Source organism: Epinephelus lanceolatus, chromosome 9 (assembly GCF_041903045.1).
Source record: "Epinephelus lanceolatus isolate andai-2023 chromosome 9, ASM4190304v1, whole genome shotgun sequence".
NCBI classification, from domain to species: Eukaryota; Metazoa; Chordata; class Actinopteri; order Perciformes; family Serranidae; genus Epinephelus; species Epinephelus lanceolatus.
In genome coordinates this window covers 26,957,925-26,977,160 of record NC_135742.1, presented here as the reverse complement: position 1 = coordinate 26,977,160, position 19,236 = coordinate 26,957,925, and the positions used below count along the sequence as shown (strand labels likewise).

The following is a 19,236-nucleotide window of genomic DNA, read 5'->3' as shown; positions in this document are numbered from 1 at the left end:
TTTCTCTGGTGTAATACTGTGTTCAGGTGGCAGGCAGATCTGACATCTCGTGTAAAAGTTCATGTAGATTGAGATCAGTTGGGTCACTGGTGGCCAAAAACACACTGATGGGCTCTAGATTTTCCCTCCATACCATAACAGTGATAGCGTCTGAATATCCACTGTCTATTTACTCTGTAATAATTAGTATCAATTATAACATGGTTATTGGTGTTACCTTTTAAAGGTCCAGTGTGTAGGATTTAGGGGGATGCATTGGCAGAAATAACATAAAGTATAATAAGTGTGTTTTCTTTAATGTATAATCACCTGAAAATAAGAATCACTGTGTTTTCATTACCTTAGAATGAGCCGTTTTTATCCACCTATGGAGCAGGTCCTTATCCATGGAGATCGCCATGTTGTACAGCCATGTTTCTACAGTGGCCCAGAACGGACAAACCAAACATTGGCTCAAGATACAGCCATTTGTATAAAAAAACACAGATTTTTCTTTATTTTATTTTTTTTTACATGAAACTGATTCATTTAGTGTTTTAACCTGTTTAAATCACTTGTTCCCTTTGTTTTCGGCTCCTGGTAAAAACAGCCTAAATGCCTCGACCTAAAGTTATCAGAGATAAAAGGTGAGCGCACATTGGGCTAGCTGTCCATCCCTGACATGCCAGGCAATATTAAAGAAACAGTGTTTAGTAATGTGAAACTGCTTTACTTAGTGTTTTTACTGGTCTCCACAGTTTATGTAATTTTATGTCACGGTAATGGCATATGTCACAATACAATAATTGTTCTGTAAATAAAGAATTGGTTTAAAATAACCATACTTCATCACTTTGGGTTTTTATCTTCTTTTATTTGGAGTTTTCATACAAACAAAAGAACAACTGCCTCACATGAGACAACACTTCAAAAACAAAAAGATTAAAAAAAAGTAAGACTAAAATTCTTACAAAATTGAAGCTTTAAAGTTCTTGACAACAATATTTCCGGTGTTACAGGTTTTTGTATTTACAACTTTACCCTCCCCCTAAATGTCTGCCCAAACACATTACCGTGCGAGGCAACTAGATTCTCAATATGACGCGAGAATCCAGTCCCAATTTGCCACCTAGCTTGTCATGAATTGCTCCAGTGGTACTGTAGAAATAGTTTTGCCAAATCCCTGCCACTCACACTTTTATTACACATTTCTTGCATTGCTCAGTGTATACTGTCATTTCACCCAACCCTACTCTGTGTGGTTTTCCATCCTGGTCATCAGGAGCTAGAAGATTTTTGCTTGAACCCTGAGGACCAGGAGTCAAAAACATAGACCTATAGAGCCTAGACTTTAAATGTCTTTTGTGCATGTACATGTAAATGGGCAGGTGTCTTTAACTGTGTGCCATATGGATTAATTGTCTCCATTCTCCTTTATTACAACTACTTTGATTTTATTATCTAAATTGTAGTTTCCTCTGAATAAAGATAACACTTACTGAATTGGAGGGAGCAGCCATTTAGTATTGTACTATCACAAAGTTGGTGGGACTTAGAAGAGAAAGATTCAAAAACAAAAAAAGTCAAAATCAAAGCAACTTGACTTCTCTAGTGTGGGTAACACTCTAGAAAGGCTAGATCCTACATTTCCCATAATGCAACCCAAAAGCATTTTTCATAAGACCCTTCATACCTCCTGTTTTCCGACTTCTTGTAAACACCACAACTCCAGTTTTTAAGACCTACCGTCGATGTTTTGAGACTTCCTGTTGAGAGAAGAGCGGTGAATCAGGGTGTTTTTCTCTCCACAGCTTTAAGCTTTAATGATGGCTGCCCCGTTGTGGGCTTGATGGGCCATAGCACTGTCCTCCTCATTCCTCTGTGAGTTGTGTGTACGCAATTCAGAATCTTTGCACTGTGACCTCGGAGAACATACAGAAAATATGCATCTCGCACACACGCACACTAACACACACACACACACACACACACACACATATCCCCCAGGCTTTGAAGATTAAATGAGTCTTCAACACATACAGTTAAATTAGCACAGCTGGAGAGAGGGTGTCAGCAGGATGCTATGTATGCAAGTGATGTATTTATAAAAAAAGAAACTGGGCCTCGTTCGGCTCCTTATGAAGCTGCCTCTCGCTGCATTAATCACTTTATCCTGCGATGGCAAAGCCACTTCAAATAGGGACACAAGATTTGCACACCAACTCTCATCTTAATGAGCAGAGGAGATGAGTGTTTGTCTGGCAGATGTGTGCAAGTGTTGCCCCTTCACATGCTGCCATCAAAGAGAAGTACAAATAAGTAATTGACCCTGTCTCCCTTTTGGATGTGCAGCTGTGTTGTTGGGAAAACTGCAGGCTTAGATTAGAGCTACATGGATCTTACTTTTTAATCTCAGATACAGCAAGCGAAAATCCTGCAATTGATTCTCGTGTTATATTTCTTTGAAACAAGTATGCCATGAGCGTTCAGATATTGCCACAAAGACTTCACACACTCCTAGTTTGTCTGGGTTAACCGCTCGTGGAGGAGGGAATGGGGTTGAGAGTGTGATGGAAGAAAGAACATAAGGTGGGGGCTGGAGGAGAGGCCTTGCTTTAACAAGCTTATCTCGCTCCCTAATTCAGTTTGGGCCATCAAAGTGTTGAGAGCCGGCGTCGCTAGGGGCGGTTGTATTTTTTGACCGCTACCTGTGACAGCAATTACAGGTTCCCCTTCAAGCCTGCCTTTGTTTTTGTGGCAAACTTGACTGCTTGGGTAGAACGAGATTACCTCAACGTTCTGCGACTGGAGGATAATCAAAGCCTCACAATGCAAGGTGTCATGCCCCTCTAAATCAACCAAGCAGCCCCTGCCACTGTTCCTTTCTGCCCTCCTTTATCCAGCAGGATGCTGTGACATTATTGTAATAATAACAGAGCTGTTGTTTAAAGGTATTCCTATACATCACAGGAAAGTATTCCACACAGTCAGACACGGAAATGAGCATCACTTTACACCCAAATAGAAGCAGAGGCTGCTTCCATTTAAGAAACTTCATAAATAGTGTATTCACAACAAATGAAGCATGCATACATACTGTGCAGCATTTGCATAATTGCATACCTGTAACCACAGCATTGTTAAAAGTAAAATTATGTCTGCACGCAAACTTAAATGCCTGTTGTCCCACTTTCATTTGCTTAACATCTCACAAATGGAGAACTGGGAGTTTATCCACTTGGATGCCTTTTTAGAAAGCCATGAGTTTGCTTTGTACTCGCTAAGGCATGGCTTTGTCCACATGTGTGTCAGGACCCGGCTCTTTGCCTGCTTATGTACACAGCAGGGGGTCTGCATTTAAGAAGACCTGTCTAATACCCAGGGAGCAGGCCTCAATCTTAAAACAGCTGGAAGGAAAGAGAAGCTCTTGAGTGGGGTCTAAACATCATGAGAGATGTAACCTCTGAGTGAGCTTATTCACATCACTGCTCAGGAAAAAAAAGGCTCAGGGTTTGTAACATATTGCAGGCGATAAACGTGTGGCGCGATGTGCTGAGATGCACAGTGGTGTTCTGCAATGTGTCAAGACTGGGAGGTGGAATGAAACTGAGCCATAACTCATGCATTCAGTTTGTTTGCTTATTTGCTTAATCTATGCAGGGCTCCTTTTTAGGATCTGTCAGAGCCGTGTGACTCAGTATATGTTGGCCTATGACCAGGCCAATTAGTTTGATGTATGGTTGCCTCAATGTTGTGTATATTCAGCAAAATGAATAAATCTGCATGCGCATGTTTTTCTCCCTTTTGCTCTCTCTGTTCTAAATTTTGCCACTATCTTCCCATGTGACGGCAAAATGCCAAGTCGCACACTGTTTTTCATCCTGTATTGACGGCGAAACGGTGCTGCACAGATGTATGTGATAAGCCAGACAGTTTTACAATGACATTTCGGCTATTAGCATTTAAAGGGTTGGAAATCCGGAAGGCAGCGCTATCAATTATTTACATCTTCTTACATTAGTATAAAACAACATGCTCTTTCAAAGAAAGTGAATCTTTTGGGAAGCTATGGAAAATTCACACCCTGTATTTGTCTTTTTTTTTCAATATTTACAAGTATTAAAGGTTTTTTGTTGTATACAAAACAGCAATAAACATTTGGTTGAATGTGCTACAGAGATGTAAAGGTTCCTTTTAAGCGGAGAAAGATTTCCATTATGTGGAAAGAACACTAACATTACACAACACCTGCTGCTTTAGTCTTATGAAAGCTCAGTGGGAGGGACATGTTTTATAATACTGTCCTTTATTAAAATAAAAGCTGTATTTTCACACTGCACTGTAACGCCCATGTCAGTAGGTTACGTCTTCTGCTTAGCTTTAGATACATCACATACATACATACACATACATTATTCATTTAACATAATTAATATGGTGGAAAAGTTCTACTTAGAAAAAAGCTTGACCTGTTTAAGACATTATAGCTATTTTCCTGAACCACAGTGAACCAGGTAAATGTGTTGGAGCTCTGGTACATTTTAGGGTTCATCTTAACTATGTTCTAAATCTTAACCCAACAATTTTGTGTACTTTTCTCAATAATGAAGCATCACTGAATCCTAAAATGTCAGTATAAGTGACAGTTTGTGTGTTTACTGCATCACATCCCAGCGTCGTAAATTGTTTGCAACAAATGAGAACCTATTAAAAATTAACCCAAATGGATCAGTCCGGGTCTCAGAAGCTGCTGCGGCGTGCGATTTCTGTTTTGCTGAGGCGAGGTTGTGGACTTAGCCTTGTTGTTCAATATTCTGTGAATAATTGAAACTGACATTTTGCACCCAGTGTCTTTATACAGCAAATCCACCGATGACATCAGAGGGGGGAAAAAGATGCTGACTAAATTGTGAAAATGTAGCGTCTCTGACACTTTTTCATCAGCTTAGTTCCTCGAGATGTATCATTATACTTTATTAATCTATGTTTCCTTCCTCTTTCAGGTGGATTTGCTCGTGCCCACCAAGGTCACAGGCATCATCACCCAGGGAGCTAAAGACTTTGGCCATGTGCAGTTTGTTGGCTCATACAAACTTGCGTACAGCAACGACGGGGAGCGGTGGAATATATATCAAGATGAGAAACAGGGGAAGGACAAGGTAAGAAGCTCACACAGCCCATAATAACCACAATCAAAGACAAACTGCACAGTCTTAAGCCACGTCTACAACATATTAACTGACAAAACTGTGTATAGTTGTCATGTACACACAGCAATCATACTGAAAAATACTGTAGAATCATAAAAGTGTGTCTTTGGGAACAGTGAGTACTGTGAGTTTTGAATTATATATCACATCACGAAGCAGAGGGGCATTCTGGGTAGAGAGAGTCAGCACAAAAATTCACAGGTGGTACAGAAACCTGAAGCAGCCGAAAACATAATGCTGCAAATGTCAAAAACTTTCTTTTCAGTATTGAGTGTGAAAATGTCCATTTCAGGACCTGTCTTTTTCTCCCTTCCACTTCCCTTTAGCTTCGTCTTATCTGCGGCTCAAACTGAGCTTGCCTGGTTTGTTCTACCGCCTCTCTCTGGTTTGAGATCAGATAAGACTGTGCTGTCAACCTGGCCTGGCCAGAGCTATGCTGAAAATCTTGTTTACGGCCCTTCAACAGAGTACATGTCCATTCCAATCGCCCACGACAACAGACAGAGCAGGGCTGCAGCAGCCTCTCCGCTGATATCAGGAGAGCTGCAGGCGCAGGGTTACAGCTAAAGCTGAAGCCCCTTGTCTTTCAGATACTGGTGGCAGGAGAGGTAGTGTTTACTTTTCTCTCTTGCCTTGTTATTGAAAGATAAGCCCGGCTTGTTCTGCTTATTCATGTAGTCTGGTGTGTTGACTATAGAAAATCAGGACACTGACATCTAGTAGAATTCATACATGTAATTCGCACAGTGCAAATACTGCAGACGTGCATGTAATCACTCGTTATTATACACTGAGGTTATGATGTATTGTTTAAATACTGTATAATCTGTTCTTTTCTAATATGTGGTGTAATTTAAACTGTCATTTATGTCTTGAGCATAATTCAAAATATTTCAGATTGTATAAAGAATGCATGAATCAAAATCCAACTATTAAAATGTGTGTCTCCAGTGTGTAGGATTAAGGGGCATCGGTTGGCAGAAATTAATTATAATATTCCTAACCATGTTTTCATTAGTTTATAATCACCTACAAATAAGAATGGTTGTGTTTTCATTACCTTGGAACAGGGGTCACGTTAATATTCTCGGTCACTGACCGTTTTTTACAACAATGACCGGAAAATCTGAAAGCCGGTTGCAATTACCACCCCTGCCCACTTGGCGGCGGAGTGCACAGTCAGTGGTTTAAGTGGCTGCCGTTTTCACACTGCAGAGAAAAAGTCATTCATCGCCTTCATGTAGCGTTGTTGACATAACGCCCTGGACACACCGGACACTGAACCGAAGCACGGCGCCCAGCAGCGGAGGCAGTTTTCAGTCAAAAGGTGAGATGGTGGGGTCACTGCTGCTGCTCACTGTATGTGCTTATGTTGCATAGAGATGATACACCATCTCACCTTTTTACATCGGTGTGAACCAGCAGGTTTTTAGAACGTTGCAGAACGGCGCATTGCAAGCAGTTGCCTGTTTCAACTCGTCTCATCACAAATCTTTGGTCTGAGCTGGGCATTAAAGATGGGGTAGGCAGTTTAATTTTGGCATCATTAGGCAAAAATGCCGTGATAACCGTTGAGCATATTGTAATTCAAGTGGTCTGAGAGACTTCTGCACCTCGGCTTGGATCTGTTTTCAGACCATGACGGGAGACTTCAGCCAGTCACAGGCCATTTTCAGAGAGCGTGGCTGTCAATCAATGCAATCAGTAATTGACATGATTGACAGCTGTGTTAGAGACTCCTCAGTTCTGACTGGTTGTTTTCATGATTTGTGCATAAGCCATTATGAGCACTATGAGGAGGCAGAGGAGCATGATTTTTTTCAATTTATTTATTTTTTTGTAAAAAATACTGACAGTTAGCCTATATAAAATAACTTTTGTCATATTTGCAAAAAAAAAAAAAAAAAGCAATCACTGCTTTAATTGAAAGAGTTTTGTTTTGCCTAATACTGTGTGACCAAGTGTAAAAGTTTGCATAGATAATTCAAATTTCAGTGCCTTCAGACAATTATTTTGCCTAGTATTTGATTTATAATGAAGATAAATTGATTTAGATTGTGCTACATTTGATCTTTAATACACATTGACACACATTCATTTATTCATGCAAATTATTTCACCCAAAAATAATAATCCAATATGAAAGCACTGGCAGATTGTTTTCTAATGGCTTGCAATCCTTTAGTCTTTAATTTGCAGTCATACTCGATTTCATAGTTCAACTGCAGTCCATGCCCTGCAGTCTGTGCACATGAAAGCATCAGCTATGATGTCGGGTTTTCTCATAAAAACTGATGCTGAGCAGAGGTTATGTGAGAACTTCGACTGGCATTTCAAAATTAGATTTTTTTTTTTTTTCAAAGGACAGGATTTTTATTTTCTTTGGCTCAGTGTAGTCGACCTAAATCTGAAATGTGACAGCACCTTGTTAAGGCAAATAACACCCCTCAATAGCCAGATGTCAATTTACGCCTTTATCCTTGCTGCGCAGCCAGTGCACCAGCCATTGCACCAGCCAGTGCCTGGAAATATTTTTCCATCTGTGCAGTTCACATTCTTTGCTTGAGGAGTTTATAATTTCAACACCCACAATGATCTTTGGATATGGGCCACTGCATGCTCAGCATGACTTCCACCCAAGCAATCTCAATACTGAGCACTGGATGACTTCCGAAGGCCTGGCAAGCATCATCTGGAGATAGCAAAGGGGAGGAGAGAAAACTACTGGAGATATCTCAGGAACTTTTCATGTTTATTATGTTTTATTTTTAAATATCATTTTCAGGAATAACTCAGTTGGAGCGCTACTTTCGTCAACCTACACGTGGATTTAAAATATCTTTAAACTAAGCCATATTCATAACCATCCATAGCCCCCCGTGATGATATTGCTTGTATAAGACAGAGCAAAACCAAGGATAGGCAGTCAATCTGAGTGTGTGTGTGCTCTGTATTAGAGGGCAGGCGTGTTTAGCAAGGCTTCTGAGAATGTCAATCAGTTTGTCCCCAGACGGAGCCAAGGGGCTGTTCAGATGTGTGATTCTTCAAGGTGTTTTCCCCCTTCAGTCAGCTGAAGCAGCCATTAATGCTAGAGGACACATTTGGCTGTTGGACTCCCGAGGCTCCTCCTGCCACACCACAATGCTTGACTTGGCAGGGATATACTGTGATTGTGTGTGTGTGTGTGTGTGTGTGTGTGTGCGTGTACGTCTGGGTGTCTGGTTCGGGCACAGTGGTAGAGGCTTGTAAGTATTCTTCTCAGCTCCCCCCTCCAGCTCCTGTGTGGCAGAGGCTGCAGGCAGTTAGATCTAGATTGAGAGAGGAGGCTCTGTCAGAATACAGATGTTGTCAAAGCAGGGCACACACACACACACACACACACACACAAGCAACAGTATCCTTCTACAAAATCCATAGAGTGCCTTGTTTGCCTTTTCTGTATACACAAATCCCAAATACCTGTGTATTGCACTTGTAACTGAGACAAATAAGAACATAGTCTACTGTTTAAACATAATTAAAGTGGGATACGTTCCATGATTGTACATATCGGCTCGGCCGCATTCCCACACACACACACACTTTCCACACCTGGGTCACTACGCTGCCCAGTCCCACGCCGCTGCACTTTCCTTGGGTGTCAATATTTACACAGTCAGTTGATGGGGGGCAATCAAGCACAAAAGCCATTGATTTATGGTTAATTGTGTTTCACTCAGGTGACACAGGGGTTAATTAGCCATTAGAGTCTTCAGTGCCCTCCAGGTCAGAGGGTAACTGAATGTTAGAGAGCTAAGAACATACAATCATCTTATATATAACCACTAATAGTCAGATTTTCTTCTGCGGTCATGAAACTATTGACTCAGGATTAAAGAACACTTCATACATATTGTTGTCCTAGAAGGAGTAGATGTGCATCTCAGTTTGAGTGTAATTGCCTCCTCTGGGCAGCTCTCAGCGAAGGCATGGCAGTGTCTCCCTGGTGTCACTATGGAAGGCTAAGGCTTCTACATGAGGGCAGAGAGCAAAGGGATCTGAGTGTCCTGCTCTCTTGACCCGTGCAGCAGGTTTAAATAATGGAGTATGAGGGGCACACAAAGCCTGCCTTAGTAATGTGTATACCTGTGACTCTACCAGCCTGAGAAAATCAATAGTTGGGAGCAGAGTTGTGGCTTCTGGGTCAGTTTGAAGACACACATAGAGAAGTGTGCCCTATACGCTTGTGTCTCTGGATAAAATAATTATACTTAGGGGCGATGGAGTGAGACTTGATCTCCACCAGCTCCCACATGTCTGACTTAATCTTAAGGGTCTAATGTGTCTGGTGTAGGATTTAGTGGCATCTAGCAGCTGAGGTTGCAGGTTGTAATCTTCTCCCGTGTGCCAAGTGTCTAGGAGAACTACACTGAACACTGAATGAAGCAGTTTGAAGCCATTTCTTGATTTGTCCTTGCTGGAAACCATTAGAAACAACTAGAAACAATATGGCAGATACCGTGGAAGAGATATGTAGATATGAACGTGTCATTCACAGACCTCCAAGTCTGAAGCCATGATTCTCTGCCAGAAAATGGTGGATTGCCCCCTCCGCGTTGGGAGTGAGTTACTGCTCCAAGCGAGGGAGTTCGAGTATCTCAGGATCTTGTTCACAAGTGAGTGTAGAATGGAGCGTGAGATGGATTGGCGGTTTGGTGCGGCCCCTGCAGTGATGCGGGCACTATGCCGAACCATTGTGGTGAAGAGAGAGCTGAGCCGGAAGGCAAAGCTTGCGATTTACTGGTCCATCTACGTCACCTATGGTCATTAGCTCTGGGTACTGACCGGAAGAATGAGGTCGCGGATACAAGTGGCCGAAATGAGCTTCCTCAGAAGGGTGGCTGGGCTCAGCCGTAGAGATAGGGTAAGGAGCTCGGACATATGGAGGGAGTAGAGCAAGCTCTTTCAGGAGGAGTTGGAAAGCGTTGCCTGGGAGAAGGACATCTGAAATACTTTGCCCAGCCTGCTGCCCCTGCAACTCAGCTTCGGATAAGCCGTTGAAAATGGATGGATGGATGGATGGATGGATGAATGGATGGCTGGATTATACAATATATCCCCATAAATCGAATACACTGGTCCTTTAATCTGGAACAATGTAAAAACACCTTGGTTGAGTTTTTTGTTTGTTTGTTTGTTTGTTCATTTTCTCTGGCACATCAACAGTGTCGCCTGACTTTGGCATCAGAATCTAAATTAAACTAAGAGTTTAAAAAAAAAAAAACTACAGCTTTGTTTTACATCACTTCCCAGTACTTAGCAGATAGCGCAAATACCATTTGCTCTATTGTCCTCATTCTGCTGCTGTTGGGGAGGTTGGCTAAAGGTCAGGCACAGCAAGGTGCACTTCAGCATTAGCGGCTGCCTCATTCATGTATGTTAATACTGTAATTACTGTAGTTACAGTAATTTGATTCTGGTACAGTCAGGTCACCATTAAAAGCAGCCATTATGTTGGATCCGCCTCTGTTCTTGAATTAGCTCAATGCATGTGGATACCCAGTCAGTAAGGTTTTATAGGACAAAACAAAGGCAGGTATGTTGTATTACTGTAACTCTATAATTCAGTAAACATAAGTGATTGCCTGTAAATACTGTACATAAGTTTGGCACATTTCAGTATGTCAAAAAAACTGTCAAAATTGGATCTTCAGAGAGAATTGAGGAGTTGTTTAGGATTATCGGGATAGGAAAAGCCTGCTGCACAACTGATCCAATTCTGATAAAATTTGGAAAGGTAATTCATAGACAGCTCGAAATAAATACACAGTAGTGCAGTGGTTAGCATTGTGACTTCACAGCAAGAGGGTTTACTGGTTCGAATCCAGGGTGGAAGGTTTGAATCCCAGGGTTGGGGAGCCCTTCTATGCAGGGCATGGGTTTTCCCTGGGTACTCCAGGTTCCTCCCACTATCCAAAGACGTGCAGGTTAATTGGTGACTCTAAATTGGCCGTAGGTGTGAATGTGAGCATGAGTGGTTGTCTGTCTTTATGTGTCAGCCTTGTGATAGTCTGGCAACCTGTCCAGGGTGTACCCTGCCTCTTGCCAGTGTTATCTTGGATAGGCTCCAGCCCCCTCGTGACCTCTAACAGGATAAGCAGTTACAGAAAATGAATGAATTAGATAAGTGCATTTATACGTTTTTGATTACTCCTGATGATATCTATACAGTACATGGCATACTTGTGAAGCTTGCAACCCTTGATCATAGCAACAAACACTGTTGGCAAAGTCTCATACACCTTTTATAAGGTTTGGGTAGAGGTACTGGCTTACATTCATTCTTTACAGTAGAGTACCACTGGGTTTAATTGGTAGTGTTTGGTGTAGTGAATCAAAATGACATACAGCATATTGTACTTATTTTCTTTCTGCCGCTGCCTTATTTTATATACTTAAAGTTGTTTACCAAAATGTTGTTGAAGAAACATTCATCACCTTGCTCATCCCTTTTCTGTTTTTTCCCCATGCTAGTATTACAGTATTTGTCCTGTTGTGATTCTTCACATATCCTGTTCCAGACAGTTTATTTTAGAGACATTGCCTCTGACACTGTGCAGGTCCCCAGACAGTCTAGGAGAGATTCTTGTCATATTTCAATCAGCTGCTGCTTTTGTGGCCTTCCTGTCCTGCCTTTTATAGCGTGCTATCATGTGCCCTGGTTGTCACATTACCGTTGTGGCAACACTTCTGGAAGTGACACATTTCTTGCTTCCTGATGTCAAACGTTGCTGTTCTGAGATACAATAAAAAGTGAGAAGAACACGTCAACAGAAGATGGTTTAGAAACTGGTAGAATTTTGTGTTCTGCCTGGTTTCAAAATGGATGTCCCTCTCACCAGGGTTATTGAGTAAAAAATAAAATGAACATGCTGTGATATACTGTTAATATACTGTGTGGAAACATCATACAATTGGAAAATACTGCTGCTGCTCTATAAAGCATTAGTGCATCATCAGTCTGGTACTCAGCTGGAGAAACCTGGGAGTAAAAATAGTGATACAAAATACTTTTTCCAAGCTCTGACAAAGTTTGACATTTATTAAATCATCTTGGTTTTCAATTTACAGACAGTAGTAACTCATTGTCTGCTGTTCAAGGGATACTGTCAACAGTTTAACAGATGGTCTATTATGATGGCTTTCTGAGCTGTAGGGGATTTATTTCTTGCAGTACTGTGGTTAGCCACCGGGATAAGACTGGTAGCATTATAGACCCTGCAACAGTGTATTTAGATCTATTAAAATGTCCATGCATCTGTTGACCTGCTCCGTAGAATGTGCAATATGCAAATATGCAATACACATTTGTTTTCTGTCTCCAGCCATGACTCAACCCAATGGCCAGCAGTTTGAAACTTCAAGGAAACAACATTTGGCATTTAGAGAAAATAACTTAATTTTTCCCACCATGACGTCAATGTCCACATAGCACCAGCCTCAGGTAGCGATAGCCAGCTCAAAGCAGATGGGCTACCCTGAGGCAAAATATCATGGAAGTAACGTAGAAACAATAAAGTTACCATGGTTTCATCTTTTTTCCATATGTTATCACATATGAAACGACCCAAAACTAACACTGTAAGTGGACTACTTCATTACTATAGGGGAATTACTTAAACAGCATTTATGTAGTAATGATTCTGTCCAAAGCTTTTTAATCCATATAAGCTCTTTTCACTGTAACCGTACTTATGAGCCATGCACTTGAACACTTACAAGTTTACCTGCAGTTGTGTGTGTTGGACCTAATTTGTAGATCAGTCAATTCTCTGTCCGACACAAACACAATGTGAGACAATAAGGTAGCTCCTAAGTGTCCCTGGTATCGGAACACCGACTGCTTTTGTTCACTCATGCGCTTCATCATGCATATTTATCTTCCCTAACTGAATAGAGAACACAAAGAGTCCTGACAGAAAAAGAGAATCTAGGAAAAGTCAAAAACATCAGCTCATCTTAAAGTCATCCAAACTTCTGAGTCTTTTGGAAATACCTTGCTGATTTTTCTGGTCTCTCCCAACAAGTTATGGTAAGAAACAACATTGGTTTATGTTCACTCAAAACCGTATGTTAAAGTAACCTCTTTATGTTGCATAAAAGTGACATTTCTTAAATTACCTTTCAGGCAGAAACAGTGTTGGAAATATATTAAACCATGAATTAAAGTGATTTGAAGTTTAAAGAAAGAAGCCAAGGACATGAAGAGAAAGAGGGAGAAATGACAGAGAGGGCAGAATGCCATGTGATGTAGTGTTTGCTTGTTTGCAGATGCAAGCCTTGTCTGAATACAGTCTAAGCTCCGCGCTACACTATAAATGAGAGGGAGAGAATGAGTTTCACTGCAGGAGGAAAATGATGAAAAAGAATGTAGGATGAAAAAAAGTGGCCCGCACTCGTTTGTGTTAGACATATGAAATAAGGAAAGTAATGAAAGCGTACACCTGTCACATGTTTGCAGCATTAGTCTGCAGTGAGAGTAAGTCACAAAAGCACTGAAACCATCAGAAAAAAAGATTGCATGAAAGCAGTCGTATTAATGGAAGTATGTGTGAGAAAGAGGAGGCAGAAGTTTGATATCTTGTCACATTAGCTCCTACTGATCAAGGATAATTGTATCCTATATGCAGAGCCACTGCTGGATGCCTTAATGTTCCATGTAAGTGATTATTACAGTATCTGTAAACCACCTTTCATCCTACAGCTTCTATAGAATCTGTCCAATACAGTCTCCTTATTAAGATTTATATATAAAATGATATGCTTTTAAGAGAATCATTTTACAACAGAAGCGGCATAGGCTCAAATAAAATGGAATTTCCAGTTGTAATGTTTTAGGCTTTCACAAAAACCAACATCAAGCTAAAGTGGCCAACAAACCACACTCGTTAGAGCATTTTGACATCAAGCCCAGGAAGCTATTATATACTTGTGAAGAATTGCAAAATGCCTAAACATGAGTGTCAGTGGTGTTGTGGGAATAAATTTAATTCACCTGCGAGTCAGTTTTTGAGTAGCATGCTCCATAAAGACGAGAGTATAATACAGTCAAAAGAGTGGAAAGTAGCAGTTTCTGTGGTAGCAACAACACAACAGTGTCAAGGTTAGTGTTAAGAAATGAAAAAGAAGTTACAACTTCACTTTGCAGCAGGATTGTGCAGTGGTTAACATTGTCGCCTCACAGCAAAAGGAATTCTGGTTTGAGCCCTTCTGTGTGGAGTTTGCATGTTCTCTGGTGTCAGTGTGGGTTTTCTCCAGGTACTCCAGGTTCCTTTAACAATCCAAAGACATGCAGATTAATTGGTGACTCCAAATTGGCCGTAGTAGGACTTCTTTGCCGGCGGTTTTATTACATATATAAAATGTGAAAAATTATCGATGAAATCTGAGTCTTTCTTCGTCCTTTTTGGCCACTCGGTATGAATAGACCCTCATCAAAGGGTCCAAACAAAGGGCTGGCTTGACCGGGTTTTTGCAAACGATGCCTCACCTAACCGCAGTGTTATGTGATGCTACTGTCGGTTGTGCCGCTCTGTCTCATCTGTCAGTGCCCTGTTTTTGCGCCACAACATTAATAGTTATAAATTTGTTTTTCATTGCATGTTGCGCGAGAGTCAGTTGTGTAATTCTCACAGTGCACTGGTGTATGTAGAGCCGAGAATTACATGCACATCTATGTGGACAGTGCATGTGGTATTTTTAGCCTTAGTAACCAATACACAGCCTCATTTTGTTTTCCAGTTGAGATGACACACTCAGGCATCATTTACACATATGGACTCAAAATGACAGGCTTTCTTTTTCCTATCATTAGGCCAGAGTGCTGTGTGTTTCCTGCACTGAACATGTGATTTACATTCCAGCTTCCTCCCATGGTCCAAAAATGTGCAGGTGTTAGGATAATTGTTGACTCTAAATTGCCTGTTGGTGTGAATGTGAGCGTGATTGATTGTCTGTCTCTATGTGTCAGCCCTGTGATAGTGTGGCGACCTGTCCGCCACTCGTCCAATGACAGCTGGGATCGGCTCCAACCCCCTACGATCATGAATGGGAAAAGTGAATACAGACAATAGATGGACTTTGCTATGATTGCGCGGTTATTTTCTCAGGTTGCCACCTTACCAGTGAATGTGTTTTAATCCTTTTTTTCCTTTTTTTTTTTTAAGTTGACTGGAATGATTAGCGTTTGCTCCATTTTGTGTAAATCTCTTTTTTAATGGAGCAGAAAACAACTCTGTGCTTCTGTTTCAGGAGGGGAACAGATTTTGTTTTTCAAGCTTCAGTTCCCAATGAAAGGATTCCTGTTGCTTTTGCAGTGTTTAAGTCCATCTGTGTGGACGAAGCTTTAACTCAATTTGTCTAACCAATTCCTCACATCAATGTCTATTGTCCTTTTTATTATTAACAAGGAGGTTTATGTGAATGTCTTTTTTCCTGTTGGTAGTGCACTCAAAGTAGCACTACACCCAAATACTCTTTTCAGTGGCAAAGTTTCTATCTCTCTACTTCACCAAGCAGATTATGATGCGGTGCTTAAAATCTAAAGGGGACATATTATAGATGTCCTTATTTTCTGTCATATATAGAAAATGTTACATTATTGGATGTTCTTCTTATTGAAAGAGGGCCAAACTTTCAAATAATGAGGTTAACATATGTAAGCACTGCAAAAACCTTGGATTTCAGACTGTTCTGAACACTCTCTTTCCAATGTTTTTGTTTCTAGTTTCAAGACTAGCTGAGGTCAGCTTGTGATGGATTTCTTTTATATGGTCATCTGCTTCAGGCACGCTACTGCACATGTTTACATTGTGTACACTGCTACATGTAGCAACATGCTAACGTCAGGGGAACCAGTATTCTAGGTAACTGATATGATTTTGGAGCATACTCCAACTGGAATAAGTTGCGTTGTAAGGATTTAGTTTTAGAAGCTGTAAAAAGTGCCCAGAAAGGCTGACCAATCAGAGCAGATTGGGCTTGTTTGGACTAGGACCCTATAATACCAGATTGACGACACTTCCATTGACTCCTGTGGTATGTTGAAGTTAAGCCCTACATGCCCTCTAGTGGGGCATGAGGGCATTACCTTTCTGACCAGAAAACCCATTCACTTAAAGTATGTCTGACATGGGAACTGCCCATTGGTTCGACAGCCCATTGGTTCGACATCCCATTGATCCGACCATATTAAACTCATTGTTCCGAAGTCCGTTCCAAAATCATCATGACGCCCTGTGGTTAAGGTCTGGTTAGGTTTAGGCACAAAAACCACTTGGTTAGGGTCAGGAAAAGATCATGGTGTGGGTTAAAATGAAAAAGAAAGTGGCAAACACATAAGCCGTGAGCCTGCTCCGCCTCAAGCCGGTCGCGGCGCACCATACGCCCGCCGTGAGCCGTTCAGCACCGCGGACAGTCGGACTAATGGGATGTCGAACCAATGGGCTGTCGAACCAATGACATGGACCCGTCTGACACGCGCTTGCTTGTAAATTGATGAAAATGGCCTTGTTTTTACTTTTAGATGTCTTGGTCATATTAAGTCATGCTTATAAATTGTTTATTTCAAAATGCAGAGAGTAGCATTATGGTAGACAGCTGTTATTTTTTGGCTGTAAACGGGTCACTGATGTTCCTATTACAGTAGATTATGCTTTTAGGTTCGCTTGACTGAAACGCTCAAGAATTCCTGGTCGGCAACAATGCAGCAATACTGAAGTTCAGTCAGTTCTTGGTCGGATATGCAATGGACTATCCCACCACTAGAGGGCACGTGACCAATTTTCCACTTTACCAATGTGTGTCTCTCATAGACTGTATAAAATAAGGTGTCGCTACTCTGGTATTTTAGGGTCCTAGTTTGGACAGGGGGCTTAAAGAGACAGGTACTAGCGCTTCAGACAGAGGATGGACACAGGAGTTTAAGCATAGACAGTATGAGGAAAATAAAGTCTTTTTCAACACTGAAGCATTTAACTCTTGTCTTTCACCTTCCATTTTAGGGTATTTAGCGTTCGCACAAAAACTGTAAACATTTTTTTCCAAAATCCTTTGTGCGGTTTCTGCATATCTACTGTCTCTAGCACATATATGTTACAATGAAACCATCAAGACCATGTTCTGACTGTCTAAATCCAAACCAGCTCCTATGATTATTTCAAAGAGAATTAGTTCAAGCTTTATTCTGAAAAGGTCAACCTCTGCCTACGGCACCTGCTTGGATTTGGCCCACTAATTTTCCATTCCACACAACAGTGAGTCCCATTACATCCCAATTACACAGGCATAATCATGTCTGTTTAATTGAAATGATCATATCCTTCAATGAAGCAGTCCCTGTAGATACATTTCTTCCTAATATACTTAATTTCTACTGTCTATTTACCATACACCAACAGAATGCTATGACAGTTAGCTTATTTGTATCTGGTAGGTAGCTAACCCTTGAACTGTTCTTTCAAGTCTTATCTAAATGCGCTTAAATGTCATTGAATTGGTGTAAAAGTAGTGCAGGCACTGAAATTTCTCTCCTAATTACTTGAATGTTTAGCTGAAATTAGAAACAATTGGATTTTCAGCGCTTCAGTGGAGGATATGCCAGTGGCTAGGTCTAGGTATGTTGATTCAGGATGCATATTAGTCTGTAGCACAATATGTTATAAGTTTTACAGAATCAACACTGGATAAACACAGCTTACCTTTTATGGCAACATTTCTGGCAAGCACCAAAAGCTTTTTTATTTATTGCCAGGGTGAAAATTTAAAAAAAAAAAAAACTACAACCAAACTGAAAGAAAACAAGCCCAACAAGCATAAGGTGCATGTTAATAACAGCACTCAGTAAGCTGGAGAGACAACAATAGATGTCTGTCTCTAATTGTGAAGGTGGGACTTCCAGCTGTGCCGCTCTAACAACGCACAATTTTCCACAGGAGGAAACTGTTGATGTGCTCGCATGTGTGGTGCATAAAAGAAAAGAACTAAGAATAGGACTGAATTCTGAAAATGTACTGTTATTGGCAGAGTTTGGATTGAAGATCTGATTGGCTGCACTTCATTCAGTACCTGTTCAGGCATGAGGCCTTGAAGTCTGCAGAAATCAGGCAAGAAATGCACGAGGAATGTTCTACATCTGCCTCCCCAGTAAAAAGGCATTAGATTTGGTTGCTGTGGTTTTCCACTGAAGATATTTTTCCACAACATACTGACTTCTAAAGCTTTTGATTACCATGTTTCAAGTCCTAAAAACCCTCAAATAGTACTGCGCCATTGAAATTCAGTTTTCATATTAATGTTTTTTTTCTTGCAAACCAAACTTGACTGAAGTTTTTATTCATGCTCTTGCCTTTTTAGGTATTCCAAGGGAACTTTGACAACGACACACACCGAAAGAACGTGATAGATCCACCCATCTATGCTCGGCTCATCCGGATCCTCCCCTGGTCATGGTACGGCAGGATCACTTTGCGTGCAGAAGTACTCGGATGCACAGAGGAAGAGTGAAGTCCTGTTCTTCCATCTTTCTTGCCATTGTCCCCCGTCCCTTGGCGTACTGGGGTGTCTCAACCCGGTATTTCAAAAACAAACTGTGCAACCTGTAAAAAGAAATAAATTTCCAATGGATTTTTCAAGAATACGTGTTTGGTTGTGGTGGGTTGCTGTTTGTTCTTTTTGTACAATGATTTAAAAACCTGCCCTTGATCCACTTTTGTCTTTAAGTTTCCTCTTTAAAGCGTGATCTTTGTCTTTTTATTCTTCTCAAGAATTACCATCCTGTTTGGAATGAACTTCTGTAATATATATGGGAGGGGTGGGCGTGGGGGTGGAGTCGGAGAGAGGGGTTCTCACTGTGGTTTTAACTTGTCGCCATGGAAGCTATTGTACAGTGTCACTTTTTAACAAAGATGTGAAACCTGTCTGCCGTGCTTCATTGGACATAATTAACCAACGTCATACCATAACTAAACTGTCTGAAACGCCATGTAGAGATCACACGTTATCACATCAT

General features: G+C 41.0%; 1 protein-coding gene across 2 annotated transcripts in view; it reads left to right on the top strand.

Annotated features, from left to right (window-relative positions):
- Window positions 1–18,862, top strand: part of edil3a (EGF like and discoidin domains 3a) — a 148,455-nt gene extending 129,593 nt beyond the window's left edge. For both annotated transcript variants that reach the window (XM_033620107.2, XM_033620108.2), the window contains exons 9-10: window positions 4,983–5,138; window positions 18,582–18,862. In XM_033620107.2, coding sequence (XP_033475998.1) covers window positions 4,983–5,138; window positions 18,582–18,731 — 306 coding nt within the window. In that variant the 3' untranslated portion in view covers window positions 18,732–18,862. The remainder of the gene's footprint in view (window positions 1–4,982; window positions 5,139–18,581) is intronic.
- Window positions 18,863–19,236: the final 374 nt, after the last annotated feature.